Source organism: Coturnix japonica, chromosome 2 (genome assembly GCF_001577835.2).
Source record: "Coturnix japonica isolate 7356 chromosome 2, Coturnix japonica 2.1, whole genome shotgun sequence".
NCBI classification, from domain to species: Eukaryota; Metazoa; Chordata; class Aves; order Galliformes; family Phasianidae; genus Coturnix; species Coturnix japonica.
Genome location: NC_029517.1, coordinates 102442496 through 102458678, shown reverse-complemented (window position 1 = coordinate 102458678; position 16183 = coordinate 102442496). Strand labels below are relative to the sequence as shown.

The 16183-nt window shown below is 38.2% G+C and overlaps 1 protein-coding gene across 2 annotated transcripts in view; it reads right to left on the bottom strand.

Annotated features, from left to right (window-relative positions):
* CLVS1 (clavesin 1) overlaps window positions 1-16183 on the bottom strand; it is a 94147-nt gene that overhangs the window by 56861 nt on the left and 21103 nt on the right. For both annotated transcript variants that reach the window (XM_032442739.1, XM_015855663.2), the window contains one exon: window positions 4444-4618. In XM_032442739.1, the coding sequence (XP_032298630.1) occupies window positions 4444-4618 (175 nt within the window). The remainder of the gene's footprint in view (window positions 1-4443; window positions 4619-16183) is intronic.

Here is a 16183-nt window from a genome sequence, read left to right as displayed (position 1 = left end):
CAGAATCCTGTCTGTACCAATACCTAATTAAAGTGTTCTTAAATCAAAATAATCTTATTTTCTTTCATTTCCCTCCATTTTCATACACAGTATTATAAATGGTATCATAAAAAGTATTCAGTTTTCACTGCATGATGATGAACTGAAGATAATCTAAAAAATAACTGTAATAATAAAAGAACTTTAATTAGTCTCCTGGTGGGTGTTGCTGGTCATAGCCTCTGCCAGGCTGTTAGAAATGAATATCTGGGGTCAGATCCCTGTTTGCTATTGACACAGTTATTAGTGCCTGTGACTGTAAAATTTGAATCAAAGTGTTATTGAATATGAAAATAAAGATCACTCCTGCAGTGATTCATCAGTGTCACTTAATAGAGGTAGGGCTGTTTTAACAGTCACGGCCCTTACATACATTATTGCAATGCCATGTTACAGAATTATCAAAGAAAAACAATAACAACAAACACTGAAGATGTCCAGGATATAACCATGAACACAACCATTCATCCTACTAGTTTCATTATCTTTACAGGCTGGAGCCAAGTCAGCCTTTTTTTAGGCAGCTGAATTCTTCTGTAATCTACTCAGTTGAGGCCTGGTAACCTTCTGACTTTGTTTTCATCAAAGGTGATCATAGCTTGTGCTGGATGTTTAGAAAGTTTGAGGGTATTTCTGGACACTGCTGGAGAACTTGCTGCCTTTCAACTCAGAAGATTAGCTGGGGGATTCTGCCTGAATGCATGTGAGCATGTACACAAGCTGCAGGATATAGTTGTGCTGTTGTGTAAGGCAGAAGAAACAGTGTTTCCCTATCCACTCTAAAATCAAAAGTCCTGTCTGGAGGCAAAGCAACTATATGCTCCAAGAACATAAAGAGATTTTTTATATTTAAAAAATAATAATAATAAAACTCTGGACTTCACTGCACATCTAGGCTATATTCAATGAAACGCTTGCGGTTCAGTTTTGATCCCCGCACTACAAGTAAGACATCGAGGTCCTGAAAATTGTCCAGAGAAGGCCAACAAAGCTATGAAGGATCTGAAGCACAAGTCTTTTGGGGAGTGGCTGAGGGAGTTGGGATTGTTCAGCCCGGAGAAGTGGGAAAACTTCATTGCTCTTCACATCTGCTTGAGAGGAGGTTGTGGTGAGATGGAGGTTGGACTCTTCTCCCATGCAACTTATGACAGGGGAAGAGAGTATGGCCTTAAGTTACACTGAGGAGATTCAGGACTCTCAGAAAGAGTAGTGAAACATTAGAAAAGGCTGCCCAGGGAGGTGGTGGAGTCACTGTCCCTGGAGGTGTTAAAGAAGTGTGTAGATGTGGCACTGAGGGACGTGGGTTAGTGGGAATGGTTGTGAAGAACTGATGGGTGGACTAGATAATCTTAGAGGTCTTTTCCAACCTAAATGATTCTATGATTCTACAGTCCTATGGTCATAAGGAACTGCCACATAATGTTCCATCCTAATTCTCTTATTTATCAGAGGCTTTCAAGCTAGTGATCAGTAGCAAACAAGGAAATTTAAACAGAGCAAACAGAAGTTCAAATAGTGTAATGAAAAAGACCAAGTGACAATGTATCTAATCTTTAATCTCTGAGTATTTACGGACTTGCACAGTGCTTGGAACTGACCACCCTTTAAAACAGCGATGTATTAATCTTTGCAGGCCAGACTGTGAGGTATAAGCAGCACAGATCTTGCAATACAGGATTCATTATCACATGCATCTATGTAAACTTTGTTTCTTTTGCTTAGTGATGACATGCTTCAGCAGTCATTCAAGGGAAAGAAATAAAAATGATCATGAAAAGAAAGAAAGAACTGTCAATACAGTCACTGGTACAAAACAACTTCAAGTTAAAAACAAAAAAAAATCAAACAAACAAACAAAAATCCAACCAAATATGTACTATTAGTGGATCTGTATTTCACAAAAGAGTGGACTGAGATATTGAATCAAACGAGAGCATCACAAAGCTGTGGGAAAATGGTTCAATTCTAGCATTTAGATTACAGACAGGCTAGAACTTCCTGGCTGGACACACAGGCTCAACCCCACACAAAATTGTAAGATATGTTTTCCTTCCATCTACTTGACATATGTGGGATATAACATGGCTCAAAATCTCTTCATAGGAAGGATTTGGATATCCATTTAATCTGCCTGTCTGAGCATCTGTATGTGCACAGTGATGTGGGATATAATAAGGAACTGAAACAACCGTAATCTGTTTCAGGTATGATCAAAACTCATGAGAGCATAACTTGGCCATTTTATTTTCAATGAACTGCAGTGCAACTCCTTTTGTGACCCCTTTTTCTGTATCTAGGGCTTGCCTCCATTTCAACTGCATTTTAAATAAATTTTACATTAGTTTCATGTCAGCTCATTTTCAAATAATAATGAAACAAAGTGTTACTGAAACTACTTCAACAACAAACATAAGAGCCAACATTTTTTTTTTAGAAAAGAATCCTGTCACTTGCTATATTTGTCATAGAGTCAAAGAATATGCTGAGCTGGAAGGGACCCGCAAGGATCAACTTGTGCAGGAAAACCAAGCATGAATGACATCCTCCCAAACCTTATAACCTGGAGTGCAACATTCACAACTCGAACAACTAGCTAAGCCCACCAGTTCTTAGAGAAAAAGATACTTGTGCTTTTCATAGAATGTTATATTTCTGCTTAACTTGCAGAAGGCAGTAACATGACTTCAAATGAGAAATGAAATACACAACCATCAGATAAAGAAAGTCAGCTTTGTTAAATTGCCCAGCACAGGCTGTGGTTGTCAGTCTAATTATATAATTATAAGGTCTGCATTGATGTTTTTAGGCCTTGATACTTCCAGAAACATACTGTTGCCAACAACTGCAAATAACCTGAGGGCTTCTCCATCTGGGAGTGATGAAGAAACACCTGTGAAGAAGCACAGTAGGGAAAAGTGGGTCTGAAAGGAACAGCTCTCTTTTCCACTGCTCAGACCCGAAGCTGGCATGGTGTGGAGATGCCCCCTCATTCCCATTCAATAGAGAGAAAGCCTGCAGTGCCTTTTGCAGAAACTGGATGTGATAAAGTCTGGACTTGGCTTCTTGATATAGAGCTGGCAGTACAACAGATTGGATGAACACAAGAGCATCTTGCTGACATTTGATTCCCTTCTGAATTTCACGGGCTTTCTCAGTGGAGAAAGTGGAGGGGTTTTTTTAAACAACATAATGTTATTCTGTAAAGGAATGCAGAAGAAGTGATAGCAGCATCAGAAGATAAGATACTGTCCTTGTCTTTCAGGGACTAATTGCACAGCTTGACTTTCTAATTTGCTAGAATTGCTGAAAATTCCCTACAAAGGAGAACACAGGATGGAAATTACTAGCAGATTTTTCTGCCTTATTTCTGAATAATAGCATAAAGTAAAGAAAATCATGATCTAATTATAGGCAATTTGTTAGTAAAAAAAAAAAAGTTGAACAAATTGTTCTTTCTAGTGTATTTTTAAAATCTAAAATACACACACCAGGGAAGATTATTGCAGAGGTATTATCACTGCAGGATACCTAAAAAGTACTAAAAATAAAATGGAAACACAATCATTTATAAAATCTTGCTTTTTAGATATGCAGCTATGTGAAATGCCTGTCTAAGTTGAAGTCAGCCCTGCTTCAAGCAAAGAAGAGATGGACTTGCAATCAAGTGGAAATGGCTGAAGTTCACCCTGAGCACCACAGCCTGTGCCTATCTTCTGGTTGTTCCATCAGGTTCCAGTTATTTTGCCCTCACTTTCTCCCTAACTTTGAAACAGCCTATGGTTTTAATTTTCTCTTATTTATTTGCAAGCACCAAGTGGATGTGCAGCCCCTGCCTAGTCCAAACTGTAATGTGAAAGAATCCTGTATGGTAAATTAAGGCAGTCAGAGTGAGAGCACAACAGGGAGCCTGTCCTCCCTCTTCCTCATTTCTCTCTGACTCAAACACATCCATGCAAGCAATACAACAACACACTTCCAGCTGCTGAGGGAACTGCTCTCTTCCTCTCCCTCACCCTCCCTCTGCATGCAGTTTTGCTTGCATATGAGCTGCACGCTCCAGAAGGCAGATGTTGATGAATTTTAATCCCCTTGATTTCTCCAGCGGATTGAACCCCAAATCTCTATACATCCTTCTTAATGCTGCAGTAAGTAACACATATATTTTGGTTTCAATGATTTACAGCTAGAAAGAAAGGAAAAGAACAACGACAACAACAACAACAAAAAAGGCAAGCAAAGGACAGTGGAAATGAAGCATCTGAAAATCAATCTATGCTGCAAGTGAATTGGATACAAGGATTTTGGATTACTGTCTCCCACAGCCTCTGCACCCTGCCCAGTGCTGGGGCATGTACCTCTGGCTACAGTAACAAAAAATGCAGGCACATGGTACCCTCCCCCTACCTGCAAGCCTTCAATGGCCAACTTGAGGATAGATGGTGTAAGCTTGGAGGCTTGCTTGAAGGAGAAGTTGCTCCAATCTATAATCAAAATGAAGCCATTTATCTGAAGCTCCTGATCTTCGATGAGTACTTCCAAGGACAGTAGGATTGCCCGAAGGATATCTATGAAGGAGTTCCTAAAGACAAAGCATTAAAAAAAAAAAAGAAAGAAAGAAAAAGAAAGAAACCAAATCAATGGTGGCAGTTATCTTCAAACCTCCAGATAGTCAGCTTTGCTGCAGATGGGGTGTGTGTGAAGGATGGAAAATCAACCTTTTTATGGTGAAATACTTTTTGAAAAGAAAGTTATTTCAGAGGTGTTTCTAAAGTGCTCCAGATCTGAAGCTCACATTCTTCTGCTTGATGTGATAAGTTCTGTTCATCGCTGGACAAAATAAACCATGAATTAAATCTTTTTTATTCTTCTGGCATACCTTACAATAGAATTTAGTTAAGCTACTTTGGGAAAATATTTGTCTGCGGTGAAGTGAAAGAGATTCAGGCTATCAATTTAAATCCCTGCTCCTTTGGATACACTCTACCAGGTTTTTTTTTGTTAGTTTTTACTCTTTCCACTTCAAAGAGGAATATCTAAAAAAAAGAAAATAAGTCCATACAATACTAATATAAATTGTGTGGTTACAAATAGACTGCCTAGTTTCCTACTCACATAGCAGGAATGATCCCAGTCTTTGCACAACAAGGCTTATCTGGAACAGGTTGCCTAGTGAGGTTGTGAATGCCCCTGCCTGAGGCATTCTAGGCCAGCCTAGATGGGGCTTTGAGCAATGTGGTCTAGAGGGAGGTGTCCCTGCCCATAGCAGGGGGTTAGAACTACATGATCTTAAAGGTCCCTTCCATCCCAAACTATTCTATGATTCTATGATTCATGACCCTGCTACCTCTAACACTTCTAAAAGCTGGATAATTATTTAACTAATGCTGCACAAAAACAGTACATATAAGGCTTTTTTTTTTACTATCCACTCAAAATGACAGTGAAATATTTGAATGATAAAAATCTTTCTTTCAGAGCCTATGCTTAGGAATTCAGATCTTTATTTAGCTGTTTCTTATTATTATTGGGTTATCAAAAAATTACCCACCCGTACTTCCCTATACTTTCAATAGAAATTACTTGCCTTGGAAATACTTTATCCAGTTTCCTCAACATGTCACTAATCTGGTTGTACCCTGCCTAGATACCTTCCACCTCCCCATATTTGCAGCTTTAAGTCACCATGAATGAAGTAAAGTCAACTCAAAGGCTTTTTTTCAGCTGAGTACAAGGAGACATGAAAGTGGCACAGAAGTCCTCCAGGTGGGTAGTTGCTGGCCTGCTGTTTGCTGAATGCGGGGACTGGATAGAAATCAGACGGAGTGCCACTTGAGGCTGAAGCCCTCTGCTCCTTAATCTTAAGGCTTTGAGACAGATCATTCAGCTGTGTGACTGATTTGCATCCAAATCATTTTCTATGCATGAGCACAGAACCACTTTCTATTAGTCCATCTCTTTTGTTCCTTGCTTAATGTTCCCTTAGCTTTTCCAGCTCCTTCCCCACCCCCTTCCAGTTTAACTCCCTCGCAAGAAAGAAAAAAAAGAGTTTAAAAAAAAAAAAAAAAAAAGTTAAATAAATTACTATTACACAAAAGGAAATGTATAAGGTGCTCTAAAGATTCAGCATGAAGCCTGCTGAAGTGAGCCATTAATGAGTTACAAAAGATTTGCACATGCCCCTGAATTACAAAAGGGAGAAAGAAGGGAAAGGGTCTATCTGCTTTGGTTGAATGGGAAGGTACCACAAAAGAGGCTCTTGGAATATCCTGTGGAAAATGGAAAGTTAGCCCAACAGAAGCTAGTGGTATGGCACAATAATGTAAAACAAAACTGAGAATGGCTTAGCAGAGGGATTTGGTGGGGAGATTAGCCAAAGGCATAATATGAAAATAAATACGAAGAAATTACTTAATTATAAGAGGTGTAAGCAGGCTGTGAGAGAATCAAAAGGCTCGGTGGAGTACCAGGATGCAATGGGAACAGTTAAAGGGGATAAAGACATTGCAGGGAAATTAAATGGTCTATTTGCATGTTTCTGCCACCAGCCTTTTTGAAGGAATACCTGGAAAATGAAGGTGAGGGACTGCTGGTAAATAATAAGTCAAACAAGGCACACTGCAAGGATCTCTGAGAAGATAACATCAGTGAAGGTTTTTTATCTTACTCGCTCTAAACAGTTCAGCACAGGCTGTGTTTCAAACATAGTTAAATCAACTGTATTATTCAGTTGGTTGAAAGTATAAACGTGGAGAAATACTGGCAGAGAGCATCAAGTTCCAAACCCTGCCATGGGCAGGGTTGCCAACTCCTAGATCAAGTACTAGATCAGATTGTGTAGGGCTCCATACAACCTGGCCTTAAACATCTATGGGGACAGAGCATCCACAACCTCTATGAGCACTCTGTGCCGGCATCACATCACTCCCTCAGTAAAAAACTTCCCCTGACATATAATTAAAATCTCCCTTCCTTTAGCTTAAAACTATTTCCCCTCATCCAATCACTATCTACCTGTGTAAAAAAGTTGATTAGCCTCATTTATAAACTTCCTTCAAACAGTGGAAGGCTACAGTGTGGTTCCTCCATAGCCTGCTCTTCTACAGTCAAAGCTCTAGCCCTTCAATCATTTTCATGGCCCTCCTCTGGACACTCTTCAAGAGCTCTGCATCTTTCTTGTGCTGGGGGACCAAGACTTAACCCAGATGAGGCCTCACAAGAGCAGAATAGAGGAGAAGACAGTATAGTGCACCTCACAAAACATGGGGCAAGTCAGGTAAAAGACTATGACTTGCTTTCTTCCCTCTCCACAATAAATCACCTATGGAGAGCAGAAATGCCTCCTTAGCTTCTAGCTGGGGGACATGTTGTCACTGTGCTGCCAGGAGTATTTCTACTGGGATTGAAAAGTATGAGAAGAATTGGAAAGAAGGAGCAGAAAAATATGGGCAGGTTACCTCAAATTATCTGAGCAAACCAAAACTGAAGTAGCTGTAAGGAAAGATTTAGAAAGGGAGATACAAAAAACACTGAATATCATAGAATTATTGAATCTTTTTAATTGGGAAGGACTGCTAAATATCACCTACTCCAATTCCCCTGTGGTGAACAGAGGCACCTGCAGCTAGATCAGGTGCTCAGAGCCTGCTCCAGCCTGAACTTGAATCAGTGCTGGTGGAGAAGGAATGAAATACTTTGAATTGTTCCCATACACAGCCAAAATATGGTATGCATGGAAGAATCCTTGGAATCTACTCAGTGTTGGCTTTTGAAGTCGGTTTATGCACTGGTTCATAACAAGTCCCTGTAGCTACCCTGCCTATCCATCAGTGAAAGGAGATGCTAGTCAGTCCAACCACTGTGTGACTTGATCTTTACATGTGATGGCCTTTTGATGAGAAAAAAGCCCCATGTGTGAGCTATACAGGACTCAGGTTAGCCAGTGACTGAAGGATAACTAGGAAGAATAACTGCATAATGAAGAATCATGAATAAACTTGGTGATTCACTTGACTGATCATGCACCAGAGAAGATGAACAGCTGAGCAGAGGAGCTCACAGCTGTCTCTTGCTGAAAAGCACTTGTCTCATCTGTGTGAGATGTGAATAGCGTATATGAGCTCAAAAATTAGCAAGACTTGTCAAAGATTTACAAAGCAAATGGATTACATTCACAGCAAATGTTCACAACAAATATTTTGACCAGCCATGGGTAACTTTCTCTGTAGAACGAGTCAAAGCTATTTAAAAGCATTAGCCTCAAAAATACGAATAATTCCCTGGTTCCCAACAGGAGAAATTCTATACACAACAATATGAGAATTTTTTCTTATACTGTAGGTCACAACCGCTTTCTTTGTCATATGAGTAACAGATTTTTTATTTTTCTATGGATGTAGAAATATGTGAATGTGAAATTCCTATTGAGTGAAACTCCTGGTTTTTAGTGAACAGATACTGTCAGTGTGAGCCTCTAAACAAGATTCCCAAATAACTGTGTATCCAGGATGAGGGACTGGATAGGGAAGTGTAATGAACTTTTTTCTGTGGAAGAGCTTAGTCCAGCAATGTACTGTGTGCAAAGAATGGAATAGATTAAGATGAGACCTGCGCTATGTATATCAGCACTAGAAATTCACTGCTTAGTGTATAACTGAATGGAGGCCAGTCACCCACAGAAATCTGGCTGGCTTTGAATCCATCCTTGGAGTGAGCTGGGTGCCTCTGCCATTGCCAACGAAGGAGAAATGGAGAAGTTTTCAGGAAAATAAGTTTATTCTTTTATCATCCAAAAATTGCCTCTTAGTTGCTTTCTTTAAAATACAGACAAATTCACCACGTTGCATTTCTGCCTGAGGTTCTTCTATGTAAGTACTTTGAGGTGTTTTGCCTACACCTTCTACTTCAGTTGAACTCCATAGCAACCAATAAACCCTGAAATGCACGCTTTGCATTCAAGCCTGTGTTACAAATCTCCTCCTACATACACTCATTCATACTGTGGGCTCACTTGCCAGATGAATACTTTGTCCCTGATGTTAATGTGACTGTGCAATGACCCTTTCTTACGTGCACCTCAGCTGAGAAACAGGGACCTCCACAGCCTCTGTACTTTGTGACTAGGAGTGCAGAGGGTGGAACTCTTCAGATCCCTGGCACAACCAGCTTCCACCAAAGGGAACTAAATAGGGAAAATGAGAAGTGACATTCACTCTTCCCTTAGCTTGCTAGGTAAAAAGCTGGCATTGTGTCACAATAATCTGCAAATTCTTAAATCACCTACACTACCACCTCTAAACATATCCACTAAAACAATATTACAGAGCAACTGCAGTAATATGAATGGATAATCTCAAATACAGTTTTGCCTGGAGTGACCACGAGAAGATGGACAAGAGTGCATTTGTGGTGATTTCAGGCTAGTGATATCCACTGCTGGGGATTTAGGAGATGACACATGGGAACAAACTGATGGTCACAGCTCAGGATACTGTCTCAGACCATTCTGGTTTTAGCAGTATTGTGAGGACGCTGTTTCTTCAAAGCATAATTGTAGTAATGATGAAACAACAAGAATGCTGTCACATGAATAGCTTATGGGTAGAAGCTTTAGGATTGAAGGCTTTAGTTGTTTACTTTATTCTGTGTGATTGCATAGCCTTTTCTTATTGCCTCCCAGCACTACAATCCATTCTTGAATTACACTAAGCTATTTGCTCAATTTCTTGCATCGTTGTGTTCCACAAGTTAATTTTTCATTACAGAAAAGGAAAGAACTTCCTTTTGAACATTATGAAGCTACTGTCTAACTGCAGAAAGCAATTATACAGCTCCTTTGTTCTATTATTATAAGAAGGTACAAATGACATTACTGATTAAGTGTCTATTGAATCACTTTCTCTCTATATAATTCTACCTGTATTTGGACTACTTCTTTAACATCTTTCCATTTTAAATAGTCCTGGACTTTTTGTTCTGTCCTGATGTGATTACCTCACTCATTCATAACTCTAATGAATTCCTTCTACTGCTCTTTTCTGGGGGGATGCTGCATTTTTTATATTCCCTTGTTTTGAGATAATGCAATGTAAATTGAATTCAGCATCCAAGGTGAGTTTGGAATATCATACATAAAAGAATGTTATCTTTTCCTATTTATTCTCTGTCTCATTCTTAATTCAGCCTAACATCTTATTAACTTTTCTGACCACCACTGCACAGTAAGTTCACTTCTTAATTGTGCTGTCCATAATGACTTGATGTTTTTCTTAAAAGGTTAACAGTAATTGAAAACCCAGAAGAAACTGCATATAGATAAGAGAGAATGAAGGATCTGCATACAAGATGTGTCCACATATTAAATGCAATGCTCTTGCACTGACTTAGACTTCATTGGGTTTTATATTTTCTTCATAATAAATTCTGTTTTTCTAGGTTATTCCCATTGTTTTCCACAATTTTTGCTAACCTTTACTAGCCTACAACATTTCATTTATTTTTTAATTTATTTTGGTCACTTCACCATTTATCTATACCTGGAAAAAAATATTATTGCAGGGTATCATTTTGCCACTTACAAATCCTGTTATCTGCATGAAATTTCAAGGCCACTTTTACATTCAAGGCAAGAAATCACTGGAATATCTGTTAGTATTCCTAAAAATATTTTTATACTACACTTCTCCAAAAGATTTTTGGTAAGCTAACTAAATGGCATGTTTACATAGTTTACCTCAGACAATTCCAACAAAATTATTTAATTGGCCCCTTGGTTTGCAGACAGTCACACTTACAGCAGACCTCAACGAGGACTAGATCAAACAGTAGAGGTAAAATCAAATAATGCTTCTCACTAATGCATATATATTCTGAAAGTGTTGAGTTCAGAATTACAAAGGTTATATTATTGTGTATACATATTCAAACACTGAGTACTTGTGGAGTATCTATCAATCCAGAGACCTCTGAATAATGTAGCAGAATGCATGAAAGTTCATTCAGACACTTGCTTCCTTCTCTGTGTTGAAAAGCTTTAGTTATTCAGCTGAGAAACAGACTCCTTCTCTGTGCTTGAGTTTGCAGGTAATGAACTTTCAGCTGATCACCACAAGCTAATGAACACAAAAGATATGTCACCTTTCTCCTTCTAGAGCCTAGCCTGAAATCACCATGAAGCCTAAGGTCAAGGGATGGTCCGCCTCCATCTCCTATCATTAGAGTTGCAGGTAGCATAAATCATGCTTGACAAATGAGAATCAAAACATGCCTGAGAGAACTGTTTTCGTTTTGAAAAATGTGCTGTTGGTGGGTCCCATTTTGAAGATAGATTTGACTCTACAGGACAAACACATTGGAAGAAACTGCAGGAAAACTGAACAATCAAGAATGTTGAGATGGTCAGGAGCAGACTGTAGCAGGCTGAATCTAACCAGTAGGAAGAACAGAGTTGTCCTCATCATGGTAGATAGTGACTTAACTGAGAGGGAAATAGGGGTAAAGCTCTATGTATGATATTCCAGACACTGTTTGTGACAGTCGCATTCATTCAGCATTATGGCCCTAACAAATGCACATCATCAAGAAGAAAAGGAAAAATACAACAGACATCCCAATGGACCTTTTTAGGAGAGTGTGACATGCTGCTTGGCCTGTGTGGAATGAATGCACGCAGGGAAAGACTGTAGCTGACTGCAACAGTGGCACATCTTGAAGTGATTCACAGGGGTATGGTGGGAAAGGTTTATGAATCTTCAACTGAAGGAACATGCCTTATAAACAGATATGTCCACATTTACAGAGTAGTTGTGTTATCACCAGACGGTGTCATGGAGAACTAGAATGACCACATTTTATTTCTCCTTTCAAGAGGAATGAAATAGAATAGCAGAACAGTGAGTAGCACTGCCACCAATGAAAGCGAAGAAGTAATTTGTGAACAAAACAATTAGGAACATTAAATTTCCAGATTTAACAATCTTTCCCCTGTAAAAATAACATTTTATATGTCATAATGTAGAGGATGATGCAAAAGAAACACGTTACTAAAAGGCTTGGAGCTCTTCAGTCTCTAGAACACTGAGAACAGACTGATGAAGCCATGTGAGACATCATCATCGAATGAAAATAATCAAAGCTGAATCTCTTCTGAGATACTGGTTGATGTCCAGGCATGAGAAGAAAAAGTTGCAAAAAGTAGAAACACAGGCCTATTTTAGTAAACTCTTGATATTTAATGGTTATTAAATCAGGAAAAGGTATATGCCTGTGTTCATGCTGTACCCAAAACTAGGCAGAGAAAGTAGCAGACTTTAAAGAAATGTACAAAAGAGATGTCAATCACAAAAAGTTATAAATTATTTTAGTTGAAGCTCCTGAGGGCCAATAAAATACAGGCATGAAAATATTCAAAGAATTACTTATAAGCAAATGAAAAGATGTGTGAAGAACTACATATCAAAGAGGTTTCCCACTGGAACAATGGACAACTTTGATAGTGCTGACAAGACAAAGGAACCTGGTATTGTTGATGTAGCAATGATCATTGGGGAACTCAAAATATATGTTATAAAGATTCATAAGACAACAGTCCAGAAAAGAAGTTATATGCAGATCTCCTCAAAAGAAAAGGAAATATTGAGGAAAAAAAAAAATTGCAATAATGACTCAACCGAGGAGAGAAGAAGGACTAGGAAAAAAAGAAAAAAATGAAATAGAGGAGGTAGTTAAAAGTGCTGTTGGACCAAAAGAAACTGCTTTGCACAGTTATGCTGAAGATTATACAGAGTCCCATGAAGACCAAGAAAAACAGGCAGTTTTCATCCTAGCCACTTCTAAGTGAATTATACTTCATGCAACATCGCTGGAGAAAGTCAAGAAATTAATGTCAATCTTCATTCTCCATAAGAGCACAGGTATTTATTTACTTATTTATTTATTTCCAGAAATCCACTGAAAATATAAAGATGTAGTTGTAGAAGACTCCAGACTTCATCAAATCTTTAACAAGATATAAAATGGGATGCAATCCAACCAAGAATGACAAGTCAAATTAAAGGTTACCAGTGGAATTAGAAAAAGAAAGGTGCGTCTTCTTACTAACATTTTCCAGATTTGTCGTAAACTTCATTGGGCATCCTGTGACAAAAGAGGCTGAAAGTAGTTATTCTGGGTGAACTGAATTCCACTGACACAACTCTTCATTTTGACAGCCAAGAAAATAGATGACATAACCCAGTGAATCTTATGACTAATAAGTAGAAATCAAAGGTCGTGGAAAACATCAATCTGGATCACAGCACACTGTAGAAGAAACCTTAGGAGCTAGTGTTGAATTCAATTATGCAGACAGTATGAAAGATATGAGTGACAGCTGCCACTGTAAGAACACCAGTGAGTGAGGCATTTCTCCTTTTGAAGGGAAAATACTGAAATCAAGTATATTCAGCTCTTTTCTGGTCTTTTACTAAGTGTTATTTTGCATGAATGACAGTAATAGAGCAAAAGAGTTCAGCCTAAAGGAAGACTAAGATCTTTACCAGTGGATTTTACTGCCACTATAAAAAGTAATAGTGGTAAGTATAACAAAAAATTGTTATAACAAAAGAGGCACAGCCACATCCTGCTTTACAAGTGAGGAAGTTAGCTGTCCTTGGGTGTATGGGATTTCTCTGACACCTCTTTAGGCCTTGAAGATGCAAAATATGGCTTTCTGAGAGAATTTCAAGGAAAAAAAGAAAAAAGTTGGGTTTAGAAGGCCTCTCTACCACACAATAAGCCTAGAGGACATTTTTCCAAATCAACAGTGTGAGCAAATTAATGAGACTGACCCAGTTCATTCAGAAATACAACTATGCTCAAACTGACTTTCTCAAAACAGATGAAGTTACCGTGGAACAAAAATGTGAAATTCCAGCTTGCAGAGAAAAATAAGAAACAGTCACAGATCCTTTTATCTTTTCTCAAAATGACCACTGTGCAAGGTCAGAAAACAAAATGGGCTGTAATCAATTTTTAAGTATGAGTTCAAATATCATAATCACAAATGGAAAAATAAAGTACATTTTAAAACTCACATCAGTCCTCTGTGATTTCTTAGTATATCGTGTTCTCAGAATGCTGTGCTTTGGAACATTATTCCCTCAATAAAAATAGATAAACAAACAAACAAACAAGCAAATAAACAAATAAAGGCAATCTACCTGGAGCATTTACTCAATAGTTTTACTTCATATTTTAGCAGGGTTTTACTTATTCAACCATCTAGTAGTCTAGTAGCAGGAGACATTGTCCTGGATGAGATAGAATGTGTCTTTGTGTTCTCTATTGATAGCTGCAGTGTACAGTAGCTTTTTAATTTGAGATCTCAAAGAAATGAGAAATGACATTGTGAAGCCTTGCATTGGTGGAGAAAGGAAGGCCAGCTTGAGTTTCTTTTGTCTTATGATGTTTCCTATGTGTGATGCCAGTATGTTTTTTCAGTATATGCCAGCACCTACCTGTAGGGTACAGACTAGTGCTGCAGGTACCGTGATGATTTTGCCTTGGTAAAGTAATATGACATTATTATCTACCTGTGTGACGTGGTGTCACTTGTGCGACATGGTGTAGGGAACCTGCTTTGGCAGGGGGGTTGGACTCGATGATCTCTAGAGGTCCCTTCCAACCCCTACAATTCTGTGATTCTCTGATTATTTTGACAGATTATCAAATTCTCTCTAGAATTTCCAGTGGAAAAAAATATGTATCGTTTACAAACTATTAAAATTCAGTTGAACTGAAACAGAATTGCATGCTAATTGCAACACTAGGGATTCTGAAAGAAATTTTAACTGATTTCTTACTACAGAAGGCATTAGCAACCTCCTAAATTGTTCTAACTTCTGTACAATTGAACATACAATACATGTGGATGAAGAAATTTGATTAAGGCACTACTCTACACTATTCCATTACAAATAACTACGCATACATCAAAATGAGTAACAAGTACAGAAAATAATAGACAGATAATTTTTTTTTTTTTGTGATTTTGAATTCAATTTGCACTGATGTCCTGACTGACTTCTTTTTGGAAGGAGGCCATCTCTGGAGCCAGATGGCTTGAACAACCAGGGTCTCTACTAAAAACACGAAGAGTAACAATCATAGACAACAGGAAAAGAATCAGTAGATACCATCACATAAAGTCTAGTAACATGGCCTTGAGAAAAATCCAGAAGGAAAATTTCAGTGCTAAAGGTATTTGTGGAAATCTTGAACAAAGAAATCATCCCTGAGCCTGTACTTCCTCTTCTTTTCTGAAAAACAGCTGCATACAGTATAAGCTTATTTGCAAAGAAACACATTGTATTTTTTCATCTCTTCCTTCCCATTAAAAACAACAAACAGACAAAACTTTATAAAAATAGAAAGTCACAATTAGTCTTCCTGGAGATCTAATGGGTTGTCATCTTGATGTTAAAAAAGTCAGGGAGTGGGTGTTGCCATTGACATACTCTGTTTCACCAGAAGAAATGCAACTCGAAGTCTATTTTTAAATGAGCAAAGCCTACTTTTCAGGATATGGCATTGTACATGTTTGTACCATAACTGATAATTAGAAAATTTAATATATTGGAGCTGCAATTTGATATTATAACAAAATTGCAGGGTTTGTTAATAAACTACATCAGGTGACATTTTTTTCCTCTGTTATTATAGAACCATAGAATCATAGAATTATAGAATTGCTCGGGTTGGAAAAGTCCTTAAAGATCAAGTCCAATTGCAACCTAACCGTACTGCCCTAACTCTAACAAGACTGCACTAAATCATGTCCCTGAACACGACATCCAAATGGTTTTTAAATACATCCAAGGATGGTGACTCAGCCACCTCCCTAGGGAGACTATTCCAGCGCTTAACAACCATTTCTGTAAGGAAGTTTTTCCTCACACCCACCTAAGCCTCCCCTGGCACAACTTAGTACATTTCCCCTCATCCTATCACCTATTAGCTCATAAGGTATGTAAGCAAATATCTAATATAATGAACATGAATAGTTGCAGTGCCACATTTTGTTTCCATATTTGAATTCATTTGGGTTTCTCACATATATGCTTGCATATCCATTGGTGAATCAAGTATCATAAAAAATGTTTGCTTTCTC